This window comes from Azolla caroliniana, unplaced genomic scaffold, assembly GCF_043228905.1.
Source record: "Azolla caroliniana isolate FFs.n. ecotype wild unplaced genomic scaffold, voAzoCaro1.0.p SCAF_7, whole genome shotgun sequence".
NCBI lineage: Eukaryota > Viridiplantae > Streptophyta > Polypodiopsida > Salviniales > Salviniaceae > Azolla > Azolla caroliniana.
The window spans coordinates 1,305,597-1,319,493 of record NW_028230442.1 but is presented as its reverse complement, the minus strand read 5'-3'; the positions used below and the strand labels follow the sequence as shown (position 1 = coordinate 1,319,493).

Here is a 13,897-nt window from a genome sequence, read left to right as displayed (position 1 = left end):
TCTGTTATATTGTATAAATATATCACTTGGAAAGTGAATTTTGAGGGCACTAAACAAAATCACAAAAATGTAATGAATGTGTTTATCTTTGGAGTTACATGCTAGCCATGAATGTCCATCGTCATATAAACTGGTTTTACTATATAAATTTCAAGAAAGTCTAGTCTTTTCTACAAAGAAACACAATAGTTATTGTATAGGTGGCTATCACACATGGGAAAAGTTTGAATGCGCACAAATCTTTGCATTTCATCCCACAAAAACACACCACCCAAAAGACAAAAACTTTGGCTCCCATTCATGTTCTTGTCGAGAGATTCATGAATACATAACTATTTCTCATACTTTAGCCGACCACTCATAGGTGAGGGTGGAATCATTGACTCTTGTCCAATCATGCCTTTACATATTATAGCCGATAGAGTCCCATCATGTACCTGATTTTTCCCGTAGAACGTTTGGCGTGCCACAGATTCTGCTCGACAAAAGGGGGGTCTGGGGAACATGACATATTGTCCTATCACGCTCTTGTTCCCATAGGAACATTGTCACAGAATCCCATATTTTTAGCTGGAACATTTGGAGGGCTTAATCATGCGAGCCTCTAGGAGCATATGAAGACAGAGAGCCCAGAAAGGAAGAGTCGAGACACTGGGCTCAATCGGGACCCGTGAGGCCCACGTGTAATGTTCGTGTTCGGAGTATTTGAGTCCGGGAATCGTATTTGTCTCGGTCCTCTGAGTGAGCATAGAGAATAATGGACGGTCATTAGAATGTCCGGACAAGTGTGAAAGCGGCCATTTGCCTGCCCATACGTGAGAAACGCCTTTCATTCCCATCAGCAGAACAGAATTGAAAGTCGGTGCACATTCCCTCTCTCTCTTTCTCTTCTTTCTCTTCTTCCTGAAGATTCTCCCCTCAAGGATCTCGAAGATTCTCGGCACTGGAATCACGTCAGATTCTCGTCCAGGACTACTGCAGGTGTGGGATCCTCTCATTTCTCCAAAATTTGATCCACTGCTTTTCTTCCTCCTCCTCCCCCTCCTCCTCATCTTGTTGTTGCTTTTAATCTTCTCTTTTTCTTAATCCTATCGCGTTTCTTGATTTATTTCATTATTTCTAGGTTTTCTTTCTTTTCATTTGTAAATATTGGAGGAGAATCGTGGAAATTAGGTTTGTTGTGTGTTTGCATTCAAATTTTTAAGTTTTAAAGATTTGAATGTGGAAATCCAACTCTTTTTTCTCTTTTACCTCAAAAAATCTATAATCATAATATTTCTTTTTATGTTCGTTTTCTTTTTTTGCATTCTCGGGCATTTTGTAAATCATTTCTCTTGAAATCTTTAAAATGGAAATTAGGCTTAATTATTTGAAGACCAAAATGCTAATCAAATTTAAGCATTGGTTGATCTACTTATATCAGATAGTGATGAATCTTTTTCAATGAATGTAGTCATGGTTTAGTTTTTGGAATGGAATGCATTGGTTTTGCTCATAATGAATTCTGTTTCTTCACTATGTAAACTTATTCTCCCCCTCAATCTGAGATTTTTGTGTACATATATATGTAAGTGGTTGAAGGATTTAATTATATGAACTCATTCTTTGGTTGCTCTACCTTAACCTTTTATTTCTTTATGAAATATAGGCATGGATCGTTTGTGTGTATGCTATGCATGTGTTTTACTCATAATTTATTCTCTTCCTACCACCTATGCGATGATCTTGTACATACACAGATATATGTTTGAAGAGTTTATTTGGACTTATTTTTCTGATTCTTTGGTATCTGAACATTCAAGTTCATATTCTATAGTAGTGTCCTATGTATTGATTTTATAAACCTGCTAAGATTATTGTTTAACATTTCAAGTTAAAGCTCAATTGGCACATCCAATTGAAGTGGAAAGTCTTTTTTATTTTTTTTGAAAATATCATAATATTGTTAAAGCGTGATATCAGATGTATAGTAGTGTCCTATGTATTGATTTTATAAACCTGCTAAGAATATAGTTTAACATTTCAAGTTAAGGCTCAATTGGCACATCCAATCGAAGCGGAAAGTCTTATTTATTAATATTTGAAATGTTGTAATCTTGTTAAACCCTGATATCAGATGTAACATCTATTTCTTGCATAAGATTGTTGTGGATTGTGGTTTATGATACTTTAAATAAGATCAATATGGCTATGTGTTAAAATTACAATTAATATGTATATTTTGAATATGCAGAGTACATATCACTATTATCATCAGTGTTATATTCACCATCTATTAGATCCTACATATATCATCAGGCAAACTGGATCGCCTTGCAGCTTGGGTAGGGGCGAGTGTAGCCTCTGCATTTTTTGCATCCTTGGAGCGATGCTCCTGCATAAATCTGGAGACTATGGATGTGGAAGAAGATGAAGAAGCAGAAGTTAAACCTTTGATTCCTCTAAACCGAGAGCCAGCTCATCAAGAGGATGTCTGGATATCTGAAACACATATTCAGATTGAGCCGCCCAATTCCGAGCAACGTGCTGTGTCTGGTTAAAACAATGGTGCGTGTGTTAAACAGTTTTTTCTATGTCAAGAAATTCTCCTGTTTTATGGAATAGTATTTTTTATCTATTTTTTATCACAAAATTCCACATATTTCTAGATTTGTGTAGTTCTGCCAAATTCCAATAGTTTGTGAGACATATGATTTTGTTGAATATGAAAGTCACAAAATGTCTTGTTATGTGATTTCTCTACTAGTATTCTGGGAACCATTTTCTTTAGTAATATAGCTTAAAGGAAATACTGGGAATGCCACAATTATACGGGGCTTTAGCATAAAATTTGTATTGTAAGTGATTTTGTTCATTTCATAAAGTACACATCTGCTATCAGTTGATTCACATTCTTCATCATCCTTGTTATCCCCACATATTATGATGATAAACGTATCCTTCTTTATATAAAAAAAAACTGGTGCTTCTTTTATGTCTTCCTTCCATAAATGATATTTTGCTGCATTTTTCGTTTAACATTTATGCCCATCCCACAATTTATTCTGCTTATTTCAGCTGATTGTATCATTTTTTTGTTGCACTCAGGAAATGCTCTTTGTCTCTGTCTTGTTCTTACGCTTTCCCACTCTTTCTCTTCAATTTCCATCTCTTCTTCGCAACATCCCTACCTCTGTAATATTTCCAAATTTGTTTCTATGTATGTCTATTTTCCTATGTATGCATTCATTTCTATTTTTCCTTTGGATCATGAAGTTTTGGGTTCGTTTCCTTGTTTTGAGTTCTAGTGCTAGTTTCTTTTAACACTTTAAAGTTTTCTATATCACCTTCATAGAAATGGTAGAAACTCAGTTCACGGGTTCTCTTCATGCACCTAGGTGAACCTATTCTGGTACATTGGTGTTGGTCATTAAGTTTTTGATGAAGGTAACTTTTTACCACATCATGCTTTGTGAAGTTTTTTTGACAGATCGTTTGATTTGGTGCTGTATATTAGTTTGTTCAAATGAAAGGCTTGTAAAAACTTTTCTAATTCCACTAGGTACTTGAGTTGTCAGATCGGTGAAGTAGACATAATAAAGCAAGTGCCGTGTGTAAAAGACCTTTTATATAAGGGCAAACAGACACTCAGATTTCTTGTATATTACAGTCCCTTAGAATGCATTATAACTAAAAAATGTTAAGTCTCAATTATCCCAAATGACATGGAAAATCAATGCACTTGATTTCTATTAGCAAAGCTCCTTGTAACAACAGTATAACTGAAAGTCACATCTCAATTTTTTTGAATCTTCAAACTTTGTTGCATTGACACACATGAGGTTTTCTTTGAGTTTTTTGGTTCTTTGCGATTCAAATAGGAGAAATTTGGTAATTTTTTTTTTTATAGGTTTAGCAATGATCTACTGTTTCTGTTTCGTATTTCCTCGAGTTGTGATGGGTAGTCTTTTGCCATGCATCTTTCTGTGACAAATATGATCTTAAATTTACTAAAATGAATATTGGTTACAACACATTAGAATAAGTTAGCAAAAAAATACAGAAAAAACAAAATTAACAATAAATAAAGAAATCTATGAGAGGATAAATTAGCGAAAAGAAAGTTCTAATCTATTTATTTTTCTTTGTTTGCGTTTTTGCTATTGTGTACAGACTCCTTGGAATGTTGTGTTGAAATTCGGCAAAGTGTTAAATATTGAGACCTCAAGGTGGACATGCTGGATGATAAGAAAAGTTTGGGGTTATAGAACCTCTTTTTCTTTTGTTTAAATCTCCGTTGTGAACCACATGATGAAAAAAATGAGAATAATTACCTATATGATAATTCATTACAAAATGGTGCCATATATTTACACATGCACATGCATACATATATATGTATATGTGTATGTATATATACATACACATATACATATACATATACATATAAATGCACACACACACAGTCATGAGATATGAACTAATGCTTCTTTGCTTTTCGTGTCTGTTTCTAGTAAAACAATTTTGTTTCATGCATCTCTTAGTATCGCTTTTCTCAACCTAGGTTTCGGAATGTTAAAATGGAACCTTTTATTTGCCCTCTAGCCATACATTTTTAGTATGGATGGATGTTGCAATTATTTGAACCAAGCATTGGTAATTGTTTACTGCATTTTCTTAGTGAAATTAAACGATCTATATAACTACTGATCAACCTCTTCCATTTGGTACACGATGATCACCATCCAACCACACCCTTTTGTGTAGAAGGTTAAAACCATCTATATGTTGTTGGGGATGGTTTGTGTGTGTATGTCTACACAATTATCCATTGGTTTGATGCCATGTGAGAAATTGCTCTTCTTAATGTACACTCCATGTGAAAAAAATACTTGGTTATTGGAACCTGTTTATCGTGCAATGGGCAAGCACGTTAGTGTCCCCATGTACTTTATGCCTTCTTTCAAAGTAATGATAAAGTCTGTGTTATTTTTGGGACTTCTTGGAAGGGTACACAAAAGTGGGCTCTTTAGTCTCGTGATTCGTGAAACTCATGTGGATAAGATAGAAAATGAAAGCGTGAAACATGACAATGAAACTTAAATGAAAAGGCTGCTTGTGAAATTTATTCACATTATTAATAGAATGTAAGATAATCGTTATGTATGGAACTGCAATCAATTCATGAGAAGTAGCTTTAAAGTATATATCTGCCACGTTGGTTTTTCTGGTTGAGACAAAGTCTATTGGTGCAAGTGCATGTCAACATGGTCTACAGAATATGCGACACATATTCTTGTCCGTTGAAATGTGGGTGGGCGTATTTTACATGATAACCACCAACACCCTTAGAAATGCAGGCAATGAGTACTTAAGATCGACGACATGTGGATTTTGCACCCACAATAATTGGGAAGAAGCTTTGCATGAAAGCATAGTTTCAAATAAATAATCCATTTACTTTTGTGCTCCCATTAAATTTGCATTCTTATTGGCAACTTGTATTTTTCTTCTCAAGGCAGAGAGAGAGAGAGAGAGAGAGAGAGAGAGAGAGAGAGAATGGTTCGAGAGCTCCTCCATGGAACCCTCCATGTTACCATTATCAAGGCATCAAATCTCTCAGAGGAACATTGTAACATAGCAGAGTTCTTTTACAAGGTATATATTATCGATACAAGTACTTTCATTCCTATGTCAATTGTGGAATTTGCTTTTAATCCCATCCTAAATGTACTCTTAAGACAGATCTAGCTTTAGGTCCAACACCACCATTATTAAAGCAAATGACCACACTCATTGAAGTCTACATTATTGTCCAGCAAGTTGCACTACATACACCTATATTGGATTGTAGATCTACTTATTATAGCTCAATTATATGCATGAGCCATTAGACATTAATTGGATTAGGAAGTATCAATCTTAAGGATTGTATAAGTTATGACTTGAACTAAAAATAGATAAAATTTTGTGTTCTGAAGATCGCAGACGAAATTAAGGATGTAACAAAGGTAGGGGTGGGATCAAAGAAGTTGTATGTATCAATTCAGATGGGTGAGTATGCGAGGGCGGCTAAGACACGCATAATCAAGAACGAGCGACTGAATCCAGTGTGGGATGAGTCATTCCACATCTATTGTGCACATAATGTGTCAGAGATTTTGGTCATGCTCAAGGAAGCCAAACCTGTGGGAGCTGAAGTTATCGGGCAAACAAAGGTGCCGGTGTCCGACATTTTGTCCGGCCAAGAAATCGACCGATCCTATGAACTCTTCGAACCTAATGACAACCCTCTCAACAATGGCTTAGCCCGCATTCACATCCGAATGCAATACTTTGATATCTCGACCGACCCTTTCTATGGTCGTGGTTGTGTCGACCACAAATACCCTGGTGTTCCTTACACTTTCTTCAAGCAATACTCGGGCTGTAAGCTCACCCTCTACCAAGACTCTCATGTTCCTGACACTTTCGACCCCAAAATCTACCTCAGCAATGGCAAGCTCCACGAATTCCATCGTTGTTGGGAAGACATCTACAAGGCTATTAGTGGTGCTAAACACCTCATCTATGTCACGGGATGGTCCATATATACTAAGATCGAGCTTGTTCGTGATCCCGACCGTCCTATCGAGGGCGCACAAGGTCTCACGCTCGGTCAATTGCTTAAGAACAAGGCGAGCGAGGGTGTCCGTGTGAATATCCTCGTATGGGATGATCGAACATCGGTAGGCTTCATTAAGAAGAATGGCATCATGGGCACCCATGACGAAGATACCGAAGAGTATTTCAAAGGGAGCGACGTGAATTGCGTTTTGTGCGGGAGGAACCCGGACAACGGGCTTAGTGTGGTGCAAGAGATCGAGATCAGCACCATGTTTACACACCACCAGAAGACTGTTGTGGTGGATGCCCCACTTCCAGGTAAAGCATATACACATAAATTTTTGCACCAAGCCATATGTCGAACGCAATTGAATGAGATTGGAGGGTGAAATCCTAACATGAGATGTGTTTTCACATTCTAGGCGACAATTCGGGCAACCAAAGGAGGATAGTTAGCTTCGTTGGCGGGATCGATTTGTGCGACGGTCGCTACGACACCCAACACCACTCCTTGTTTCGGACACTCGGACCAGGCGGGCCGCACCACGAAGATTTCCACCAGCCGAATTTCTCGGGGGCAAGCATCAAGAGAGGCGGGCCACGGGAGCCTTGGCATGACATACATTGCCGGGTCGAGGGCCAGGCGGCATGGGACATCCTCCACAACTTCGAGCAACGGTGGGATAAACAAGGCATCTCCGGGAAACTCGTACCATTACCCCGTAATCCGGCCATCGACTCGCCATCTCCGGTGACCTTCCGGGACGATCCTTCTTCGTGGCACGCCCAAGTCTTCCGCTCGATCGATGGCGGTGCCGCGTCCGGCTTCCCAGAAGACCCCGCGTTGGCCGCGAGAGCCGGCCTCGTGAGCGGCAAAGATAGCACCCTCGACCGGAGCATCCAAGATGCATACATCCACGCGATCCGGCGTGCCAAGAACTTTATCTACATCGAGAACCAATACTTCCTCGGTAGCTCCCACGCCTGGGCCTCCGACAATGAGGCGGAGTGCGTCCACCTCGTCCCAATCGAGCTGGCCCTCAAGATCGCGGCCAAGATTAAAGCGCGCGAGCGCTTTGCCATATACGTGGTCATGCCCATGTGGCCCGAAGGCATCCCCACGGATGGCTCGGTCCAAGCCATCTTGTTTTGGCAACGCCGGACGATCGAGATGATGTATCGTATCATCGCGGATGCGCTCCGAGATGCTGGAATCCCCACGGAGACCCACAACCCCAAGGACTACCTCAGCTTCTTTTGCTTAGGGAACCGTGAAGCGCGTGTCGGGGACGAATACGTGGCGCCTGACAACCCCCCGGAAGGGTCTCATTACGCTCTCGCCCAGGACAACCGTCGGTTCATGATATACGTGCACGCGAAGATGATGATAGTTGACGATGAATATATATTGGTCGGGTCCGCGAACATCAACCAACGCTCGATGGACGGGGGGCGTGACTCGGAGATCGCTGTCGGTGCATTTCAACCTTGTCACACTATCGCGGCCTCTAGACAAGGTGCCCCAAGGGGTGACATCCATGGCTTTCGAATGTCCTTGTGGTATGAACACCTTGGGAGGTTAGAGGAAGTGTTCCTCTCGCCTTGGTCACTTGATTGTATACGTCGTGTGAACACAATCTCTGATGAGCTTTGGCGCCTTTTTATTGATGACAATGACGTGGAGTCGGACCTCCCGGGCCACCTCCTCACATATCCTATCACTGTTTCTTCCGATGGTGTTGTCGATCATCTTCCTGGAGGTTCAATGTTCCCGGATACAAAGGCTAATATCCTTGGCACCAAATCTAACATACTCCCTCCAATCATCACATCCTAAAGTTCAAAAACATTATAAAATATATCATTCATTTCACCCAAAAGGTGATAACCTTCATCTACATATGTTGAAATTATCATACTTGAAGTTATCCTCCAAATTTGGAAGGATCTTGTCGTATACCTTGCAATTTCAAAAAGGTTAAGAAGTTGATTTCCAAATGTCGCTAAGCTTAACACCTTCCTAGTTTCATGATGGGGTACTATTTTCTTTCAAACATTTGCTCGTTAGCATGTTGAGATGTCCACAAATGAATTTATACATTCTATTGGAATGCATTGTATGCCAATATATTCTTATGGACACATACTCTCAAGCATCGACATGATTACACTCTTAAATCCACCATAGCTTCTATGTTTAACTTGGGTTACATTATACATTCAATCATGGTTCATTCCATATCTATGTACACTCACCCCTCCCCAAATAATAAGTCAATGGACAAGATGGGAAACTATCAACATTGTGTATCCTAGGTTCATACCTTTAGAGATGTACCTCATCATCTATCAAAATTGTATCTATGGATCTCTTGTATTCATCCTTTTGCTTTTATTTGGCCTTGTCCTTGGCCACTTAATCATCCTTCTCTCTTGGTCTTCTCTTCATGTTGCACATGAACCTTTGTATTGTCTGCTTCTTTTATTCCCATGTTCTCGTGGACAGTGTTATCGAGCATTTTGGACAAGGAGGTGGGCTCCACTTAATGTTCTTTAGATTTGAGCTTTGGTATCATTTTCATCTTCTCTTCAACATTGATATTTTCTTTTAGGCTCTCATATTCCTTCTTAATGATTTCATTCATGTTGAACATCCATGTGTTCTTCCTTAAAGTGTCCCTTTCATTTACATAACTTAGGACTAGACTATCCCAACCTACCCACCGCTGATTTTGTTCGACAACATTTACATAAGCATGTACGTGTTTGTCGTGATTTTGATCTACTACATTAGAATATGTAAACATGTATGAGAACTAAATGAACATGTATGTGTTGTCATGATTTTGATGTATTGCACTTGAATATGTAAACAAGTATGAGAACTAAATGAACATGTATGTGTTTTCATGATTTTGATGTATTGCATTTCAATATGAGTATGTTCGTATAAGAAACATCAATTGAGCCTCCAACCAAAGGTCACAACCAATGCATCTCCACACATTATATAATTCATTATAACAACATGTTTATATATTTATAGTTTTGTCATTCTAGAAATCTTTGGAAAGGTATAGACACTTCTCGAGCATGCATGCACATGCAGTGATCAGGGACATGTATAAACACAGTGGTTCAATTTGATCCCAATCAAGATTGAACAACACTAGTTATGGTATCACAAGTACAACTCATTCTTTATCTCTCAATATATTGTCTCTTGTCTCACATTCCTTGTCTCCTTTCTACTTTACTCTAACTATCCACGAGAGTTTGTAAAAAAAGTTTCGACTAAGTGTGAAAGTGTTTCAATGTGCGCCTTATATGCCTATCTTCCCTCTATGAGATAACATAGGAAAACATTCATGTGCATGTGCATGTAAGTAAATATATATATGTGTGTGTGTGTGTGTGCAATGATTGGTGCATGTGTACTCGTATTTACCATGTATATTTACAAACATGTTTTTGATTTTTTACAACACATGTGGCACAATTCAAACAAACCAATTGACTTGTTCACGAATATATTAAGGGTGACCTTTCGAAAAACTCATCAAAGTTATAAAGTTATAGCCTTATTATTATTATCATTCATAGAAGATTAGGTCACTTATAAGGACGTCCAATGAATGACCTTGGTGACCCTTTCTTTTATTGTTAAAGGCAAGGAGCCCAAAAGTCTACTACTTTTTGTTAGAGTACAATTAGGAGGTGGCATTTCAATCTAAGCATCTTGCCACGTCACGTCCATGAAGCCATACATGTCGCTATCCTGGGACACACCAAGGGCCGCCCAAACGGCAGAGGAGCCGTCCACGATGTTGTTGGCGCAAGGGGGTTGTCCGGCGTGCTCCGCGTCGCACCCATTCTCCGAGTCACATTCGTCCACCACGGTCGCAAGTGTGGACCGGCCATTTCCATTTATTTGAATCTTGCGCCCGCACCGACTTCCCCCACTGTACCACCTGGTCGAGAGAGCCACCACTAATGAATTTTCCGAATAGTATTGGCCGTCGCATTTTGACGGGCCGCTTTCATCACTCCCGAAATTGTTGAGAGTGAGAGTGGCCGCAGTTCCACTGGAAGAAATCGGCGGCGAGCATGACACCTTCTGGCATGTATTGCTAGAGCAACACGTGTCTGAGTTCTGGCTCATAGCAGGGCACATGTTTCCGTTATCGGAGGTGTTTCCTCCGCTGCCCTCGCAAATAGTGGTGCTGATGTCCGGGTCATCGTTACACTTACCATTGGTGCAAATGAGTTGTCCGACACAATCGTTGAGAGTGCTACAACTGCCCCCGCAGCTGTTCTGTGCCATGGCACCAAGATTGATCGTTAATGTAAATACCAATGCCGTGGCGAGCAATGTTACAAGCACACATACTTGTCGGACCATTTTCAATTAGAACCTAGGTTCACTAGAGGACACACTTGGTAGTGATGGAAAAATGTCGAGCTTGTTTTGTTTATCATGTATGTGGCAAAAGGATTTAATGGCGATTTATAGGCCCCTCCCAAATGCAAGACCCTTCATGGTATGGTACCACATAGCTTTCGAAATTTCTTGGGAGTTTTGGTGGTTATCCATGACTCTTAGACTTTTTAGGTTTGTTGAAAAGAGTTACTACATTTTCTATGTCTAATGCCTTCCTTATTGAGACATTTAATGTCAAAGGGCATAAAAATAACTAAAAGAAAGTGGATCCAAACATCCTTAAGGTAGCACATGGCCATACAACTAATCCTGGAGAGTTATTCATCCACCTTAACCCAACCATATGGTGTGACCTTCTTAGGTTTGGCTAAATTATTAAAATGGATGTCAATTCCGTCAAATAACTACTTTTGAATTCCTTTCGTCTTTTGATTTTTCTTCCAATGAAAAGAGAGGAATCTCTTCCAGGCATATGAGGATATGCCTGTTGCTGAGGAAGATCATGAAGCTAGGATCCAATATGAAAAGAAAGGGGCATTTTTTTTTTCCCAAAAGATTTCAAAAAGAAAGAGGCATTGCCATTCGATGAGTTCAAAACGGACAAAAAGTCCTTCATCATACCTCGGGGATGATCACGACGCTAGGATCGAACATGAAAGGCAAAACGGACAAAGAGTCTTTGTTGTAGTATGCAAAGGGAGCACATGTAAATGTACTAAATAGTGTTCACGACTCTTTAAAACTAATGTTTCACTACATGTGTTGCCTTGTGGCACAATGGCAACATTGTGAAGAGGATGTTTTAGTAGAATATACAAACGAGATACTCTTGCTTATTGCGACTCTACGTTGATCTTTTGTGTCATTTTCCATATCGTTTTTGTCCCTTGCTCTTACTCTTCTCTTCTAATCGAGGCATTGTGCTAGGTGCACACAAGAGGTCATGGACAATGATTTTGAGTATAAGTGTTCATCCAATGTTGAGTGTAGATCGGCGTTGCCTTGCCTAGTATGCCTGATTAATCGAGGCATTGTGCTAGGTGCACACAAGAGGTCATGGATAATGATTTTGAGTATAAGTGTTCATCCAATGTTGAGTGTAGATCGGCGTTGCCTTGCCTAGTATGCCTGATTAATGTCATGTAACATATTTAGATGTGTTGACAGTGTTTTTTGCAAGCATCAACATATTTTAATTAGTGATGAGTGAAACTACCAACAACTATGGCAATGTCCCAATATTTCTTATTTAAATTGAAGGTAGAGCTTTAATATCTTTTTCTAGAGCAAGATACCAATTATGCAAAACTTTAGGGTATGATATGTGCACAAGTTGAGATAAGGTAGAATTGGATGACTCATATAGCACAATTCAACTAAGCAACTACCTCTTTCGAGTCTCTACGCACATAAGTTATGAAGTTACAACATTGTTCTCATTATTCAAAGTAGATTAGGTCACTTATAAGGACGTCCAATGAATGACCTTAGTGACCCTTTCTTTTATTGTTAAAGGCACGGAGCCCAAAAGGCTACTACTTTTTGTGAGAGTACAATTAGGAGGTGGCATTTCAATCTAAGCATCTTGCCACGTCACGTCCATGAAGCCATACATGTCGCTATTCTGGGACACTCCGAGAGCCGCCCAAACGGCCGGGGAGCCGTCCACGATGTTGTTGGCGCAAGGGGGTTGTCCGGCGTGCTCCGAGTCGCACCCATTCTCCGAGTCACATTCGTCCACCACGGTCGCGAGTGTGGACCGGCCATTGCCATTGATTCGGATCTTGCGCCCGCACCGGCTGCCTCCACTGTACCACCCGGTCGAGAGCGCGACCACTTGTCTTTGGTTGGAATGGTATCGGCCGTCGCATTCGGACGGCCCGCCACCATCACCGCCACGCTCGAAGCTATTGACCGTGAGAGTGGCTTTGGTTCCACTAGACAAGACTCTCGGCGAGCACGACACCTTCTGGCAGGTGTTGCGACGGCAACACGAGCCGGTGTTCTGGTTTGTCGCGGGGCACGTGTTTCGGCCGCCTCCACCGCCCCCTCCTGCACCCCCTCCTCCGCCGCTTCCCTTGCAAATAGTGGTGCCTACATCCGGGTCATCGTTACACTTACCGTTGATGCAAATGAGTTGGCCGTCACAATCGTTGAGAGTGTTGCAACTCCCCCCACAGCTGCTTTGTGCCACGGCACCAAGATCGATTGATAATGTAAATACCAGTGCCGCGGCGATCAACATTACAAGCACACATGCTTGGTGGACCATTTTTAGATCAGAACCTTAGGTTCACTTGAGGACACACTTGGTAGTGATGGAAAATACCAAGCTTGTTTTGTTATCATGTATGTGGCATGAAGATTGGTGTGCAATTTATAGCGCCCCCCCCCCCCCCCCCCTTCATGGTATGGTACCACATAGCTTTCAAAATTTCTTTTTGTTTTCGATAGTCATCCATAACTCTTTGACGTTTTAGGTCTCTTGAAAAGAGTTCCGACATGTATTATGTCTATCCACCTTGACCCAACCATATGGTGCGACCTTATTAAGTTTGGCTAAATTTTTCAATGGATGTCAATTCAGTGCCTTTTTTAGCATACCACATGATGCATATCGAGGAGTTTGGACTGGGGACGGGAAAATGTGCAGTTAACCATTAGCGCGTGGGCTCAGATTTAGAGTTTGTGTGTTCCAAATATACAAAAAATATGTAGAGAGATAGATTTAAGGGAATTGAGAGTGATGAAAAGTATGAAAAGGATTTTCCACCGAGTGAATCGGGTTTTGCAAGATCTAGAATTGCAATATCAAATGCGACAAACAAACTTTAAAATACACAAGTGATTTCCAATCATTGGTATGCATAG

The 13,897-nt window shown here is 40.4% G+C and overlaps 4 protein-coding genes across 4 annotated transcripts; 2 read left to right on the top strand and 2 right to left on the bottom strand.

Annotated features, from left to right (window-relative positions):
• The first annotated feature begins 213 nt into the window (after positions 1-213).
• On the top strand, positions 214-4,577 carry LOC147861453 (uncharacterized). The gene is made up of 4 exons (XM_087322384.1): positions 214-222; positions 795-975; positions 2,287-2,547; positions 4,153-4,577. Exons 1-3 carry the CDS (start codon positions 214-216, stop codon positions 2,538-2,540), a joined length of 444 nt encoding a protein of 147 aa, XP_087178510.1. The 3' UTR covers positions 2,541-2,547; positions 4,153-4,577.
• A 692-nt stretch (positions 4,578-5,269) lies between these two features.
• On the top strand, positions 5,270-8,639 carry LOC147861452 (phospholipase D alpha 1-like). The gene is made up of 3 exons (XM_087322205.1): positions 5,270-5,637; positions 5,961-6,903; positions 7,008-8,639. The coding sequence occupies exons 1-3, from the start codon at positions 5,539-5,541 to the stop codon at positions 8,420-8,422; spliced, it is 2,457 nt and encodes an 818-aa protein (XP_087178331.1). The 5' UTR covers positions 5,270-5,538; the 3' UTR covers positions 8,423-8,639.
• Positions 8,640-10,178: 1,539 nt separating this feature from the next.
• On the bottom strand, positions 10,179-11,136 carry LOC147861451 (ripening-related protein grip22-like). Its single transcript, XM_087322542.1, has one exon. The coding sequence runs from the start codon at positions 10,985-10,987 to the stop codon at positions 10,316-10,318; it is 672 nt and encodes a 223-aa protein (XP_087178668.1). The 5' UTR covers positions 10,988-11,136; the 3' UTR covers positions 10,179-10,315.
• Positions 11,137-12,440: 1,304 nt separating this feature from the next.
• LOC147861450 (kiwellin-like) lies at positions 12,441-13,387 on the bottom strand. Its single transcript, XM_087323067.1, has one exon. The coding sequence runs from the start codon at positions 13,296-13,298 to the stop codon at positions 12,603-12,605; it is 696 nt and encodes a 231-aa protein (XP_087179193.1). The 5' UTR covers positions 13,299-13,387; the 3' UTR covers positions 12,441-12,602.
• Positions 13,388-13,897: the final 510 nt, after the last annotated feature.

What these genes read in the sequence shown, in the direction of transcription:
- LOC147861453 (XM_087322384.1), top strand. An exon ending in CAGATTCTCGTCCAGGACTA is followed by an intron (nt 976 to 2,286) that starts CTGCAGGTGTGG and finishes ATTAGATCCTAC; the next exon opens with ATATATCATCAGGCAAACTG.
- LOC147861452 (XM_087322205.1), top strand. Translation starts at nt 5,539, where the DNA reads ATGGTTCGAGAGCTCCTCCATGGAACCCTCCATGTTACCATTATCAAG. An exon ending in TAGCAGAGTTCTTTTACAAG is followed by an intron (nt 5,638 to 5,960) that starts GTATATATTATC and finishes TGTGTTCTGAAG; the next exon opens with ATCGCAGACGAAATTAAGGA. An exon ending in GGTGGATGCCCCACTTCCAG is followed by an intron (nt 6,904 to 7,007) that starts GTAAAGCATATA and finishes TTCACATTCTAG; the next exon opens with GCGACAATTCGGGCAACCAA.
- LOC147861451 (XM_087322542.1), bottom strand. Translation starts at nt 10,987, where the DNA reads ATGGTCCGACAAGTATGTGTGCTTGTAACATTGCTCGCCACGGCATTG.
- LOC147861450 (XM_087323067.1), bottom strand. Translation starts at nt 13,298, where the DNA reads ATGGTCCACCAAGCATGTGTGCTTGTAATGTTGATCGCCGCGGCACTG.